Raw genomic sequence first — 16805 nt, forward strand, 5'->3', positions numbered from 1 at the left:
ATTGGGGGGGGGGGGGAGAGATGCCCTGTGGAGGTAGCCGGAGGGGTTACCTCTGCATTCATGGCTAAAATGAACACAGATCAATGGTGTTCAGTAGAACTGCATTGATCTGTATATGGAATCTAAATGATTCCTCCTGAAAAAAAAAGTGTATTTTAATAAAAGAAAGTTTAATAAAAAAAAAGTTTAAAAACACCCATTAACCCCTTCCATATTAAAAGTTCATATCACCCCCCTTTTCCATATAAAGATATGTAAACATAATAAAAATAAACATATTTGGTAGTGTCGTGTGCGTAATTGTCCGGACTATTAAAAAATTGCATTTCATATCCCATACGGTAAATGGCGTTAACGGGGAAAAAAAAATCACAGAATTGCATTTTTTTTATGTTTATAAGATCATATCCCAGCAAAAAAAGTGTAAAAAAGTCAGATCAATACGAAAATGGTACCGATACAAACAGCATATTTTGGCCCAAAAATGAGCCTTCATACAGCCCAGTATACGGAAAAATAAAAATGTTATAGGGGTAAGGATTTTTTTTTTATTAAAAAGTAAAAAAAGAAAATGATTATAACATGACGGAAACTAGACAAATTTGGTAGTAGTGTGAGCAGGCCGACCTAAAGTATCCAAATAATATCTAAGTTTGACTACAAGGGGAATGGCGAAAGGAAAGAAACCCCCCAAATTTGCATTTTTTTCAATTTCACCTCACAATTTTTTTTTCTTGTTTCAGAGCATAAGTTATGGAAAAATGAAAGGTGTCATTACAAAGTATACTTGGCCCCACAAAAATCAAGCCAAATATGAGTCTGTAGATGGAAAAATAAGAATTATGGCTATTATAGGATGAGGAGGAAAAAACAAAATTGCAGAAACTAATAAAGACCATATTTACATACTATTTTGGTTGAAATTATTTTATCTACCAGGACAAGTGGATTTTCTTGAGGGACAAGCAGATTGTGTTCCGCTTTAGTCCATTGGACAAGTATTTTTAAAATGTATTTCCACACCCCTGCCACCCTTTGGATGCCGATGATATTTAAATTGTTGGTATTTCCTATGTGTGTATGCCTAATATGTTCAGTTAGGCGTGAATTGAATAAATATGTTCTCTTAGACGAATATGCATAGGACGGATTGTGGACCCGATATAGAATCTTCTGCATGTACACTGTTACGCCGAGCGCTCCGGGTCCCCGCTCCTCCCCGGAGCGCTCGCTACACTTCCCTCACTGCAGCGCCCCGGTCGGTTCCACGGACCCGGGGCGCTGCGTTACCACCTCCGGCCGGGATGCGATTCGCGATGCGGGTAGCGCCCGCTCGCGATGCGCACCCCGGCTCCCGTACCTGACTCGCTCCCCGTCAGTTCTGTCCCGGCGCGCGCGGCCCCGCTCCCTAGGGCGCGCGCGCGCCGGGTCTTTGCGATTTAAAGGGCCACTGCACCGCTGATTGGTGCAGTGGTTCCAATTAGTGTTTACACCTGTGCACTTCCCTATATCACCTCACTTCCCCTTCACTCCCTCGCCGGATCTTGTTGCCCTAGTGCCAGTGAAAGCGTTCCTTGTGTGTTCCTTGCCTGTGATTCCAGACCTTCTGCCGTTGCCCCTGACTACGATCCTTGCTGCCTGCCCCGACCTTCTGCTACGTCCGACCTTGCTTCTGTCTACTCCCTTGTACCGCGCCTATCTTCAGCAGCCAGAGAGGTTGAGCCGTTGCTAGGGGATACGACCTGGTCACTACCGCCGCAGCAAGACCATCCCGCTTTGCGGCGGGCTCTGGTGAAAACCAGTAGTGACTTAGAACCGATCCTCTAGCACGGTCCACGCCAATCCCTCTCTGGCACAGAGGATCCACTACCTGCCAGCCGGCATCGTGACAGTAGATCCGGCCATGGATCCCGCTGAAGTTCCTCTGCCAGTTGTCGCTGACCTCACCACGGTGGTCGCCCAGCAGTCACAACAGATTGCGCAACAAGGCCAACAGCTGTCTCAACTGACTGTTATGCTACAACAGTTACTACCACAGCTCCAGCAATCATCTCCTCCGCCAGCTCCTGTACCTCCTCCGCAGCGAGTGGCCGCTTCTGGAATACGACTATCCTTGCCGGATAAATTTGATGGGGACTCTAAGTTTTGCCGTGGCTTTCTTTCCCAATGTTCATTACACTTGGAGATGATGTCGGACCAGTTCCCCACTGAAAGGTCTAAGGTGGCTTTCGTAGTCAGCCTGCTGTCTGGAAAAGCCCTGGCTTGGGCCACACCGCTCTGGGACCGCAATGACCCCGTCACTGCCTCTGTACACTCCTTCTTCTCGGAAATTCGAAGTGTCTTTGAGGAACCTGCCCGAGCCTCTTCTGCTGAGACTGCCCTGTTGAACCTGGTCCAGGGTAATTCTTCCGTTGGCGAGTATGCCGTACAGTTCCGTACCCTTGCTTCAGAATTATCCTGGAATAATGAGGCACTCTGCGCGACCTTTAAAAAAGGCCTATCCAGCAACATTAAAGATGTTCTGGCCGCACGAGAAATCCCTGCTAACCTACATGAACTCATCCATCTTGCCACTCGCATTGACATGCGTTTTTCCGAACGGCGTCAGGAGCTCCGCCAGGATATGGACTCTGTTCGCACGAGGCGTTTCTTCTCCCCGGCTCCTCTCTCCTCTGGTCCCCTGCAATCTGTTCCTGTGCCTCCCGCCGTGGAGGCTATGCAGGTCGACCGGTCTCGCCTGACACCCCAAGAGAGGACACGACGCCGCATGGAGAATCTCTGCCTGTACTGTGCTAGTACCGAACACTTCCTGAAGGATTGTCCTATCCGTCCTCCCCGCCTGGAAAGACGTCCGCTGACTCCGCACAAAGGTGAGACAGTCCTTGATGTCTACTCTGCTTCTCCACGTCTTACTGTGCCTGTGCGGATGTCTGCCTCTGCCTTCTCCTTCTCTGCTGTGGCCTTCTTGGACTCTGGATCTGCAGGAAATTTCATCTTAGCCTCTCTCGTCAACAAGTTCAACATCCCGGTGACCAGTCTCGCCAGACCCCTCTACATCAATTGTGTAAACAATGAAAGATTGGACTGTACTATACGTTTCCGCACGGAGCCCCTTCTAATGTGCATCGGATCTCATCACGAGAGGATTGAACTGTTGGTCCTCCCCAATTGCACTTCTGAAATCCTTCTTGGACTTCCCTGGCTTCAACTCCATTCCCCAATCCTGGATTGGTCCACTGGGGAGATCAAGAGTTGGGGGCCCTCTTGTTCCAAGGACTGCTTAAAACCGGTTCCCAGTAAACCTTGCCGTGTCCCTGTGCTTCCTCATGTAACCGGTCTCCCTAAGGCCTATATGGACTTTGCGGACGTTTTTTGCAAAAAACAAGCTGAGACTCTACCTCCTCACAGGCCTTATGATTGTCCCATTGACCTCCTCCCGGGCACTACTCCACCCCGGGGCAGAATCTATCCTCTGTCCGTCCCAGAGACTCTTGCCATGTCTGAATACGTCCAAGAAAATTTAAAAAAGGGCTTTATCCGTAAATCCTCCTCTCCTGCCGGAGCCGGATTTTTCTTTGTGTCCAAAAAAGATGGCTCTCTACGTCCTTGCATTGACTACCGCGGTCTTAATAAAATCACGGTTAAGAACCGCTACCCCCTACCCCTCATCTCTGAACTCTTTGATCGTCTCCAAGGTGCCCATATTTTTACCAAACTGGACTTAAGAGGTGCTTATAATCTCATCCGCATCAGAGAGGGGGATGAATGGAAAACGGCATTTAACACCAGAGATGGACACTTTGAGTATCTGGTCATGCCCTTTGGTCTATGCAACGCCCCTGCCGTCTTCCAAGACTTTGTTAATGAAATTTTTCGTGATCTACTATACTCCTGTGTTGTTGTATATCTGGACGATATCCTGATTTTTTCTGCCAATCTAGAAGAACACCGCCAGCATGTCCGTATGGTTCTTCAGAGACTTCGTGATAATCAACTCTATGCCAAAATAGAGAAATGTCTGTTTGAATGCCAATCTCTTCCTTTTCTAGGATACTTGGTCTCTGGCCAGGGACTACAAATGGACCCAGATAAACTCTCTGCCGTCTTAGATTGGCCACGCCCCTCCGGACTCCGTGCCATCCAACGTTTTTTGGGGTTCGCCAATTATTACAGGCAATTTATTCCACATTTTTCTACCATTGTGGCTCCTATTGTGGCTTTAACAAAAAAAAATGCCGATCCCAAGTCCTGGCCTCCTCAAGCGGAAGACGCCTTTAAACGACTCAAGTCTGCCTTTTCTTCGGCTCCCGTGCTCTCCAGACCTGACCCATCTAAACCCTTCCTATTGGAGGTTGATGCCTCCTCAGTGGGAGCTGGAGCTGTCCTTCTACAAAAAAACTCTTCCGGGCATACTGTTACTTGTGGTTTTTTTTCCAGGACCTTCTCTCCGGCGGAGAGGAACTACTCCATCGGGGATCGAGAGCTTCTAGCCATTAAATTAGCACTTGAGGAATGGAGGCATCTGCTGGAGGGATCAAGATTTCCAGTTATTATTTACACCGATCACAAGAACCTCTCCTACCTCCAGTCTGCCCAACGGCTGAATCCTCGTCAGGCCAGGTGGTCTCTGTTCTTTGCCCGATTTAATTTTGAAATTCACTTTCGGCCTGCTGATAAAAACATTAGGGCCGATGCTCTCTCTCGTTCCTCAGATGCCTCTGAAATTGAACTCTCTCCTCAACACATCATTCCTCCTGACTGCCTGATTTCCACTTCTCCAGCCTCCATCAGGCAAACTCCTCCAGGAAAGACCTTTGTTTCTCCACGCCAACGCCTTGGGATCCTCAAATGGGGTCACTCCTCCCATCTCGCAGGTCATGCGGGCATCAAGAAATCTGTGCAACTCATCTCTCGCTTCTATTGGTGGCCGACTCTAGAGACTGATGTGGTGGACTTTGTGCGAGCCTGCACTATCTGTGCCCGGGATAAGACTCCTCGCCAGAAGCCCGCTGGTTTTCTTCATCCTCTACCTGTCCCCGAACAACCTTGGTCTCTGATTGGTATGGATTTTATTACTGACTTACCCCCATCCCATGGCAACACTGTTATTTGGGTGGTCGTTGATCGATTCTCCAAAATGGCACATTTCATCCCTCTTCCTGGCCTTCCTTCAGCGCCTCAGTTGGCTAAACAATTTTTTGTACACATTTTTCGTCTTCACGGGTTGCCTACACAGATCGTCTCGGATAGAGGCGTCCAATTTGTGTCTAAATTCTGGAGGGCTCTCTGTAAACAACTCAAGATTAAATTAAATTTTTCTTCTGCATACCATCCTCAATCCAATGGACAAGTAGAGAGAATTAACCAGATCTTGGGTGACTATTTACGACATTTTGTTTCCTCCCGCCAGGATGACTGGGCAGATCTTCTACCTTGGGCCGAATTCTCGTATAATTTCAGAATCTCTGAATCTTCCTCCAAATCTCCGTTTTTCGTGGTGTACGGCCGTCACCCTCTTCCCCCCCTCCCTACCCCCTTGCCCTCTGGTCTGCCCGCTGTGGATGAAATTTCTCGTGATCTTTCCACCATATGGAAAGAGACCCAAAATTCTCTCTTACAGGCTTCTTCTCGCATGAAGAGATTCGCAGATAAGAAAAGAAGAGCTCCTCCCATTTTTTCCCCTGGAGACAAGGTATGGCTCTCCGCTAAATATGTCCGTTTCCGTGTCCCGAGCTATAAGTTGGGACCACGCTATCTTGGTCCTTTTAAAGTTTTGTGTCAAATTAATCCTGTCTCTTACAAACTTCTTCTTCCTCCTTCTCTTCGTATCCCTAATGCCTTTCACGTCTCTCTTCTTAAACCTCTCATCCTCAACCGTTTTTCTCCTAAATCTGTTCCTCCCACTCCTGTTTCCGGCTCCTCGGACATCTTCTCTGTCAAAGAGATTTTGGCCTCTAAAAAGGTCAGGGGAAGAACTTTTTTTTTAGTGGATTGGGAGGGTTGTGGTCCAGAAGAGAGGTCCTGGGAACCTGAGGACAATATCCTGGACAAAAGTCTGATCCTCAGGTTCTCAGGCCCCAAGAAGAGGGGGAGACCCAAGGGGGGGGGTACTGTTACGCCGAGCGCTCCGGGTCCCCGCTCCTCCCCGGAGCGCTCGCTACACTTCCCTCACTGCAGCGCCCCGGTCGGTTCCACGGACCCGGGGCGCTGCGTTACCACCTCCGGCCGGGATGCGATTCGCGATGCGGGTAGCGCCCGCTCGCGATGCGCACCCCGGCTCCCGTACCTGACTCGCTCCCCGTCAGTTCTGTCCCGGCGCGCGCGGCCCCGCTCCCTAGGGCGCGCGCGCGCCGGGTCTTTGCGATTTAAAGGGCCACTGCACCGCTGATTGGTGCAGTGGTTCCAATTAGTGTTTACACCTGTGCACTTCCCTATATCACCTCACTTCCCCTTCACTCCCTCGCCGGATCTTGTTGCCCTAGTGCCAGTGAAAGCGTTCCTTGTGTGTTCCTTGCCTGTGATTCCAGACCTTCTGCCGTTGCCCCTGACTACGATCCTTGCTGCCTGCCCCGACCTTCTGCTACGTCCGACCTTGCTTCTGTCTACTCCCTTGTACCGCGCCTATCTTCAGCAGCCAGAGAGGTTGAGCCGTTGCTAGGGGATACGACCTGGTCACTACCGCCGCAGCAAGACCATCCCGCTTTGCGGCGGGCTCTGGTGAAAACCAGTAGTGACTTAGAACCGATCCTCTAGCACGGTCCACGCCAATCCCTCTCTGGCACAGAGGATCCACTACCTGCCAGCCGGCATCGTGACATACACATTATACAGTATATTACATATTTTGTTTTGCAGTTTATGAAATCTTTGACAATGATTGTTTCAATCTCCAATATTAATCTTGTTTCTTGCTGGATATATGTGCAGTAGTTACATACCCACGCTTGTAATTCCCTTTTGGTGCAGAACTTCGTAGCCAATTTTCATTTTCTACTTTTGGTAATGAACTTCTCACTAGTGTAACATCTGCCCTCCGGCCAGACACGCTGGCAGTGAGTGCTCTCTTGTCATGTCCCCGCTGCCTGCGGGGCTCGGATTCACATTGCGGGACTCGTCCGCATGCGAATGCCAGCTCATCAGTCACCTCCCTGGTCTTTCTGTTTCCGCAGCCCCAGCGCGTGTGCCCCCGCCTCCTGTGGCTTGCACTTGCATTTAAAGGGCCAGTACTCATTTAATTAGTGTCTATACCTGCACTTGGTCTTTAAGTATCAGCTCCTCCCTTTGTTCCCGGACGAATCTTTGTTGCCTTGTGCCCTAGAGAAAGCATACTGTTCCTGATATCCGTGTACCTGATCCTTGTTTCGTTACCTGACCCTGCACCTGTGCCGCCTGCCCTGACCTACTGCTACCTTGACCACATCTTGCCAGTTTCCTTTTGTGCCACATCACATCAGAGCAACCTGTATGGACGAGTCATGCCAGGGGTAGCGACCTGGGTGCCACCTGCCACAGCAAGACCATCCTGCTTTGCGGCGGGCTCTGGTGAAAACCAGCAGCACCTTAGACTTCGCTCCCTGACACGGCTCTCGTCATAATCCACACAGGCCCAGAGGATCCACTACCTGCCATGACCCTTACAGTAAGATCCGGCCATGGATCCCGCTGGGGTGCCTTTGCCAGATGTCTTTGATCTTTCCACCGTCGTGGCTCAACAGTCGCAGCAGTAAGCCCATTAGGTGCAACAACTAAGTCAACTCTCAGCCATGGTGCAACAGCTTCTTGCTGCTCAGCAGAAACAGCAGCAGCCACCTGTTCCTGAGCCTCCTCCTGTGTCTGCAGCTTCTCCTGGGACCAAGCTTCATTTGTCCTTGCCTTCTTAGTATGACGGAGATCTCAAGTTTTGTGACACAGTGTTCTATCCATCTAGAACTCATGTCGGATCCTGACGGAGCGTGCTAAAGTGGCTTTTGTGGTGAGTCTACTGTTTGGAAAAGCTTTAGCCTGGGCTACTCCTCTCTGGGATCGTAGAGATCTGGTCTCTTTGAACCTGTCGGCCTTCCTTGCAGAATTCCGCAATGGTTTTGAAGAACCCACAGAAGCCTCCTCTGCCGAAACAGCTCTTCTGAACCTCTGCCAAGGAATTCCTCCATTGGCGAGTATGCGGTTCAGTTCCACACTCTTGCCTATGAACTTGCTTGGAACGACAAGGGCTTGTGGGCTACCTTTAAAAAGGGACTTTCCTCTAGAATCAAGGATGAATATTTTAGGGGTATTTTCGGGGTAACCTTGGTTTTTCAACCTATTTTTCATTTCTTCTGGCTTTCTTCAAAGACGATGTTACTGCTGTTTATTTTGTGAATTCTGACAAATTGGCTGTATGGTATTCCTTTTTTAATATTTTCTGGATGAAAGCTGTTGTAATGTAGGATCGCGTTAGAAGCAGTTGGTTTCCGATAACTACTTGTTTTTATATGGTTATTTTCTATTTCTATGGACACATCCAAGAATTCTAGTTTCTGTGTGCTGTATTGGCTAGTAAAAACATATATTGTATGTGTTATTGTAAAAATACATGATGAAACTTTAAAAATCCTTTTCTGTACCCTCCCATACTAGGAAGACATCATCCACATAGCGCAGGTAAGTCTTGATGTGTTGTTTGTATGGGTTGTCAGGGGTAAACACCATGTCTGTTTCTAGAACTGCTAGATATGTTAGCAAAGTACAAGCTTCCGCCGTCTCCATCGCTGTGCCTGTTTGTTGGTTAAACCATTGTCCATTAAACATAAATTAATTGTTTGTTAATATCAGCTTGAGACCTTCACAAATGATCTCTCTGGTGGAGCAAAATAAACATTCTGTCCCCCGATCATACGGGGATAGGGTATAGATATTTTTTTACCTTCAACTACTTCAGGAACTGACAGCCTTAATTTATTTGGATGCTCCAAAGAATCTAGAAGCTAAAGAATTATCAGCTTTACAAGATCTAAAAAAACAAAAGGATCTAGTTATCAAAATATCCGATAAGGGTAACAACATAGTAATTATGACACAAGACTACTACATAGAGAAGTCCAATTGGAAACTGACCCAACTTCAATAATTCTTTCCAAAATAAATTACAAATAATGCTATGTTGACATTGGCATTATTAAACAAAAAGAAGCAGAAAAACTACTACCAAAAAAACCCCACCAAACCAGTATGGTACTTTATTCCTGAAACCCACAACAACTTGCAGAGACCTCCAGGACACCCCATAGTGGTGGGTATAGGTTCTGCAACTGAACCACTGTCCAAATTTTTTGATTGGAAATTGAGACCCACATTGAACTGTATACCATCCTATTTAAATGACACAGATGAGACTCTGCCATGGCAACAGAACTATTCTCCTAGCATCTATAGATGTAAAGAGCTTATATATGAGAATTTCCCAAGAGAAAGGCATTGAAGCCATGATGAAATTCTTAAAAGCTCTTAATCTTGATGCCAGTATGAAAGGATTCATTTGTGAAGGTCTCAAGCTGATATTAACAAACAATTTGTTTATGTTTAATGGACAATGGTTTAACCAACAAACAGGCACAGCGACGGAGACGGCGGTAGCTCGTACTTTCGCTAACATATATCTAGCAGTTCTAGAAACAGATATGGTGTTCACCCCTGACAACCCATACAAAGAACACATAAAGACTTACCTGCGCTATGTGGATGATGTCTTCCTAGTATGGGAGGGTACAGAAAATGATTTTTAAAGTTTCATCATGCATTTAAACAATAACATCTACAATATATGTTTTTACTAGCCAATACAGCACACAGAAACTAGAATTCTTGGATGTGGCCGTAGAAATAGAAAATAACCATATAAAACAAGTAGTTATCGGAAACCAACTGCTTCAAACGTGATCCTACATTACAACAGCTTTCATCCAGAGAATATTAAAAAAGGAATTTCTTTTTTATTTAAATTTCAGCCAATTTCTCAGAATCCGCAAAATAAACAGCAGTGACATAGTTTTTGAAGAAAAGGCAGAAGAAATGAAAAATAGGTTTAAAAAACTGCGCTTACCCCAAAAAAATACTGGAGTAGGCACTGCAAAGAATAAGGAAAGTCAAAAGAAAAAGCATACTGAATAAAAAATATAAAAAAACAAATTGTGATACCAATATAAAAAATGAAGTGAGATTTCTTCTTTCCTTTAATTACAATAACTATTCTCATAAAATAAAATAGACAATAAAAAAAAGTACTGGCACATATTAGAAAAAGATCCTGCCATAAGAGAAATCGCTGACAGAAAAAAATTAATTATGTTTAGAAGAAGTAAAAACTACAAAGTGTCCTAGTGAGAAGTTCATTACCAAAAGTAGAAAATGAAAATTGGCTACGAAGTTCTGCACCAAAAGGGAATAACAAGCGTGGGTCTTGCAACTATTGCACATATATCCAGCAAGGAAACAAGATTAATATTGGAGGTGAAACAATCATTGTCAAAGATTTCATTAACTGGAAAACAAAATATGTAATATACTGTATAATGTGTACATGCAGAAGATTCTATATCGGGTCCACAATCTTCCCTATGCATGTTCATCTAAGAGAACATATTTATTCAATAAAAACTAGTCAAGGTGCCCCACGCCTAATTGAACATATTAGGCATACACACAAAGGAAATACCAACGATTTAAAAATCATCAGCATTCAAATGGTGGACTCTGTTCCATCAGGCTTTGACAAAAAAACAGCAGACTAGAAGCTAAATGGATTATCCATACCCGGGCTCAAGGAGGCCTAGGAATAAATGACAAGAATGACTTGAGTGTTTTTATTAGATAATTTATGAATATATGGCCATGGTTTAGCTTTTTTTAATTTTATTTATGCTATTACCAGTTTTCCATTGACATCAGAGGAAATGCATTTCTTTTTTGGATTTCTCTTTAGTATACAGCCCCTAAAAAGTACTGGAAGGATTAAGATTTTTTAACAGAAGTGATTTACAAATCTGTTTAACTTTCTGGCACCAGTTGATTATAAAAAAAAAAAAAAAAAAAAAAAGGTTCCACGGGAGTACCCCTTTAAGATGACCTAATAAAGTATTTAAGATTTTATCCAGTTATACCCGCTGAGTGCCACTTTCTAATTTACCGTACTGCTTATAGTTATACTTTAAACTAAGCTGCCACCTTCTGTTCAGCAATGTCCTCCTTATCACAATAACATGATATCCATATGTATATAAATATTTGAAAACTTTGCATTTTTCTAACTTTGAAGCTCTCTGCTTGTAAGGAAAATGGACATGCCAAATAAATTATTTATTGATTCACATATACAATATATCTACTTTATGTAGACATCATAAAGTTGACATGTTTTTACTTTTTAAAGACATTAGAGGGCTTCAAAGTATAGCAGCAATTTTCCAATTGTTCACGAAAATGTCAAAATCGGAAATATTCAGGGACCAGTTCAGTTTTGAAGGGAATTTGAGGGGTTTATGTTCGAAATTCCCTATTAATGGACCTCATTATGAAAACTGCACCCACCAAAGTATTCAAAATGACATTCAGAAAGTTTGTTAACCCTTTAGGTGTTTCACAGGGATAGCAGCAAAGTCGAGACTAAAATAATAAAAAAAAAAAAAAACACATGGCACACTATTTGGGAAACTAAACCCCTCAAGGAGCGTAACAAGGGGTACAGTGAGCCTTAACACCCTACAGGTAATTGACAAACTTTCGTTAAATTGGGAGTTGAAAATGAAAAATTAAATTTTAGTTCACTAAAATGCTGGTGTTACCCCAAATTTTTCATTTTCTCAAGGGGTAATAGGAGAAAAAGTGCCCCAAATTTGCAACACAATTTCTCCTGAGTATCGAAATACCCTATATGTGGACATAAAGTGCCCTGCGATCGAACTACAGGGCTCAGAAGAGAAGGAGCGCAATTGGGCTTTTGGAGAGAGAATTTTTTTTTCGAATGGAAGTCGGGGGCCATGTGCGTTTACAAAGCCCCCATGCTGCCAGAACACTGAAATCCCGCCACATGTGACCCCATTTCGGAAACTACACCCCTAAAGGAATGTAATAAGGGGTGCAGTGAACATTTACACCCCACTGGCGTTTGACAGATCTTTGGAACATTTTTCATATTCATGGACCACTGTTCAAAAAATATGTTAGACACCTGTGAAGTGTAAATGCTCACAGCACCCCTTATTACATTCCGTGAGGGGAGTAGTTTTCAAAATGGGGTCACATGCGAGGGGTCCACTATTTTGCTCCTTCTCTTCTGAGCATCATAGTGTGCCCGCAGAGCACTTTACATCCACATATGGGGTATTTCCTTATTCAGAAGAAATGGGGTTACAAATTCTGGGAGGCTTTTTCTCCTATTACCCTTTGTGAAAATGAAAAATTTGGGGTAACACCATAATTTTTGTGAAAAAATCAAATTTTTCATTTTCACGTCCAACTTTAACGAAAATTTGTCAAACATATGTGGGGTGTTTAGGCTTACTGCACCCCTTATTATGTTCCTTTAGGTGTGTTGTTTCCAACATGTGGCCACATGAGGTGTTTTTATTTGTGTTTATGTCAGAACTGCTGCAGCTAGCAGCCACCCCTTTGCTAATCATGGATTTAGGTCTCAAATGTACATGGTGCGCTCTCACTTCTGAGCCCTGTTGTGCACCCGCAGAGCACTTTGCATCCATATATGGGGTATTTCCGTACTCAGCAGAAATTTTGGGGAAAAGTATGGGGCAAGACCAGCATGTTAGTGTACACATTTAATTTTTTTACACTAAGATGCTGGAGTAGTCCCCAATTTTTCCTTTTCATAAGGAGTAAAAGGAGAAAAAGCCCCCCAAAATTGATAGTACAATTTCTCCTGAGTGTGGAAATACCCCATATGTGTTTCCATGAAATACAACAGGGCTCTGAAGTGAGAGAGCGCCATGCGCATTTCAGGGCTAAATTATAGATTTGCATCGGGACAGACCTGGAAGCAAGCATGGTGTTTTTCTCCTGCACCAAAAATACCCTACGGCAGTGTCTCCCAAACAGGGTGCCTCCAACTGTTGCAATACTTCCAGCAGGCCTGGACAGTGAATGGCTGTCCGGCAATGCTGGGAGTTGTTGTTTTGCAACACAGCTGGAGAGGTTTTTAATTTTTATTGGGGGGGGTGGGGGGGGGGTGTAACAGTGTAATGGTGCGTATATATGTAGTGTTTTACTCTTTATTTTGTGTAGTGTTTATAGGGTACAGTCACATGGGCAGGGGTCCACCGCGAGTTTCCCGCTGGGAGTATGAGCTGCGGCCGAAATTTGCTAACTCAGTGTTTCCACACCAGTGTGCCCAGCTGTTGCAAAACTACAACCCCCAGCATGCACGTTCTGTCATTGCATGCTGGGAGTGGTAGTTTTGCAACAGCTGAAGGCACACTGATGCAGAAACACTAAGTTAGTCTGTTAGCTGACTCAGTGTTTCCCAACCAGTGTGCCTTCAGCTGTTGCATAACTACAACTCCCAGTATACACTGACTGCCGAAGGGTATGCTGGGAGTTGTAGTTATGCAAAAGCTGGAGATACACCACTACAACTCCCAGCATGCACTTTGGCTGTCCGTGCATGCTGGGAGTTGTAAATATGCAACAGCTGGAGGCACACTGGTTGGGAAACACTGAGTTAGGTAACAGACTAACGCAGTGTTTCTGCACCAGTTTTCCTCCAGCTGTTGCAAAACAACAACTATGTACAAAAGGGCATGCTGAGAGTTGTAGTTATGCAACAGCTGGAGGCACACCACAACTCCCAGCATGCCCTTTTGTTGGCCGTGCATGCTGCGAATTGTAGTTATGCAACAGTAGCTGTTGCATAACTACAACTCCCATCATGCCCTTTTGTGCATGCTAGGAGTCGTAGTTATGCAACAGCAGGAGGCACAGCCCTTACCTCCTGCTGCTGCTCATCCTGGGGCCCTGCTGCCGGTGGACACTGCCGGCACCCACTGTCGCCCATCAGACTAGGGGTGGAGTGGGTGCCATTAGTAACACCGCCCAGCAGGAGTCCTGATTCGTCGGCCGATACCAGCCGACGAATCAGGACGATCATGAGGTGGCACCTGTGCCACCTCACTCCTGCTGGTAAAGGGTGATTGGTGCTGTCTCAGCACTAATCACCCTTTTTTTCCGGGTCACCGGAGACCCGTATGACCTGAAATTGCTGCAAAGTGCCAGGACGCGAGGGTGTACCTGTATGCCCTTTGTCCTTGTGGGGTTAAGCATTACATTTCTTTGGGATCCCCTCCTAAAAAATAAATGTCAGCAACTGAACCACACCCCAAGTGCCCCATATGAATGTGTCCTTGGAGATATTCAGGGCTCATATGTACAGCAAAATGCATCTCCACACAGGCTCTCAGCTGTAACAAGCAGTACTCCACCAATAGCAGTCAGTGGGGACCTGTATGTGCTTCTGATTAAGGCAGAAAACACAGGCAGACATTCCACAAATGGCAAGCGCTGGCTCAAAATGCTGGTGCTAGGACCACTCGGAAATGCACTCCATAGAGGGCAATGCATTTCCAAGTGGATTCTGTGGATTCTGTTCGGCAGAGGCTGGAATCCGGAGTTCCCCAGCAGATTTTTCCGGTGGGGAATTTCCACAGCAGAATCCCATTAAAAGCAACTCAGAATCCCATTAACAGCTCTGCTGCAACAGAAATCAGTACTTCACTTTGTACAGTGCCTCTTTTGCAACTTTCCGAATATTATTCACTGTCACTTTTGAAAGCCAGATCAGGGCTGGTGTTGATTTGTGAATAATTGTACAAAAAAATCGCTGTGAAAAATTCCTGACCTGAAAAAGTTAACCGGAATATGGTATAGCTAGACAACTTTAGAGAAAGCTTGCAAATGAAGCTTCGCAATGAAAAGTCTCTAAACAGCAACTGAGACAAATTGTGTATTAAATTAACACTATAAAAGAGGGTAAAACAGTGCAGGTGACAGATGCTCTTTAGATCAAACAGATTGTATTGATCTACTGTTGCTTGCATTTTCTATTTTGTTCATTATGTTCACTGTAAACCCTGGAAACTGTGCAGTTAGATTTAGTTTGTCTCTCAAAGGATAGAATGAAAATCTTATGTTTATATGTTCAAATAAATCACTTTAACTACCTCCCATTGGATATGCAAATATAGTTTCCACATATGCAAAACTATTTCATGGACTATTCTGTAAGAACAGGAATAGCGTTATAGTTTCTTTGCATTGTATACATTAAATCTGAGGATTGTGATTGTGTTTGTTTCCAAATAAATATAAGCACAAAATATAAAATGGGAGTTAGATATAAATCCACACTCACCTGTGAAAAGTAGGAAGCTCACGATCCGTGTCATGCTAGCCATAGCTTAGTGTCAGCAGCTACTTTACTCTGTGAGGAGAGAGGTGCAGCTCTGTGGAGTTCTTAACCAAAAGAAAAAGGAAGTCTTGAAACTCACACACAGTTGCTGTCACGTGAGTTTAAGGAAATGAAATTTAATGTTCACTAGTCAGGGTTAATGAAAGTCACTAATACTCAAACACTCAATGATTTCAATGTCTCCAATGAACCTTTTATCATTTGTCACCATTCCTTTAAAATTCACAGAACAATTAGCATTAATTTTATAGAATTATATCACATGATTGTAGAGAGAATCCCTCCCCTCTCTCACGGGGACACAGTTTCTCCACACATATCCCAGCTTGTCTCCCACCCGCCCGCACATCTAGCATCTGCCCACTAGCTATTGCAAGACTACAACCCCCAGCATGTCCTCACTGTAAGGGCATGCTAGGAATTGTCCTTTTTCAACAGATTAGTGGGCAGATGGTAGATATGTGGCGTGCGATGGTGGTAGATGTCCACTTGGGTGTGAGAAAGGCTGTGGAGTGCTCTTCTGGCTACGTTCCACAGTCTGTTTAACCAGCGGGGATCACTGTGTCCCTGGGGAAAACTGTTTCCCTGTTGTGGAGGTAATCACTGCCGGGTTAACTTTTGGCTACAGGGGCATTGTTTTCTTCATTACACCAGCTCACCGTGCTCCCCTGCCTCCTCAATATTCCTGCTCTGGGACACCCCCATAATGGGACACCCCCATAATGAATTTGCAAAGGTATTCACTTTCACGTCGCTATGACGTGAGAGCCTGCTGGGACGTACACTCTGCTCACGTGTGCTCTTCTCAGAGCAGAGCGCAGGCGCAGGCTCTCATGTCCTAGCAACGTGAGAGTGAATACTTTTTCATATTTATTCATGGGAAGGGGGCGGCAGAGCAGGGAAGGCAGGGAATTGCGGCCTGCCGGCTCCGTGCCTCCATTGTGCAGAGCTCGGCAGTAGAACTAGAAGTATGAAGGCATATAACTCTGCCAATACTTCATCAATTTATGTAAGTGACCCCTCTTGTTAATGCTGTTCATCTGCACTATAACCCAGTATATTGGGTTTTGTATGGGTGAACAACTTGTCTGTTTCTCTTTAAGCAGGTCATTGTAACTGTAATAATCACCATTTTCCAGCTCAGATTACATGCTGGTAGTGTGTTCATGTCAGCAAATTAAACTATACACAGGGAAGTTAGCTACAAGAAAAAAAGATTGTTTGCGAGAGAGAAGGCGGAAGGGGGGGGGGGGGGAGTTTTCAGTGCTGAGGCAGAATTTGCTATCAACCCTACACAAGTGTGCTATGATCATACAGTGGGGATCAAACGTTTGGGCACCCCAGGTAAAAAATTTGT

At 44.9% G+C, this 16805-nt stretch overlaps 1 protein-coding gene across 2 annotated transcripts in view; it reads right to left on the reverse strand.

The window, feature by feature from the left end:
* Positions 1-15566, reverse strand: part of LAMP3 (lysosomal associated membrane protein 3) — a 76739-nt gene extending 61173 nt beyond the window's left edge. The window contains exon 1 of one of the 2 annotated variants that reach the window (XM_056565299.1): positions 15392-15515. In XM_056565299.1, coding sequence (XP_056421274.1) covers positions 15392-15434 — 43 coding nt within the window. In that variant the 5' untranslated portion in view covers positions 15435-15515. Of the gene's footprint in view, positions 1-15391 lie in introns of both variants that reach the window. The other variant, XM_056565298.1, reaches the window with a different exon arrangement.
* Between the last annotated feature and the right edge of the window lie 1239 nt (positions 15567-16805).

The sequence above is a fragment of the Hyla sarda genome, chromosome 3, assembly GCF_029499605.1.
Source record: "Hyla sarda isolate aHylSar1 chromosome 3, aHylSar1.hap1, whole genome shotgun sequence".
NCBI lineage: Eukaryota > Metazoa > Chordata > Amphibia > Anura > Hylidae > Hyla > Hyla sarda.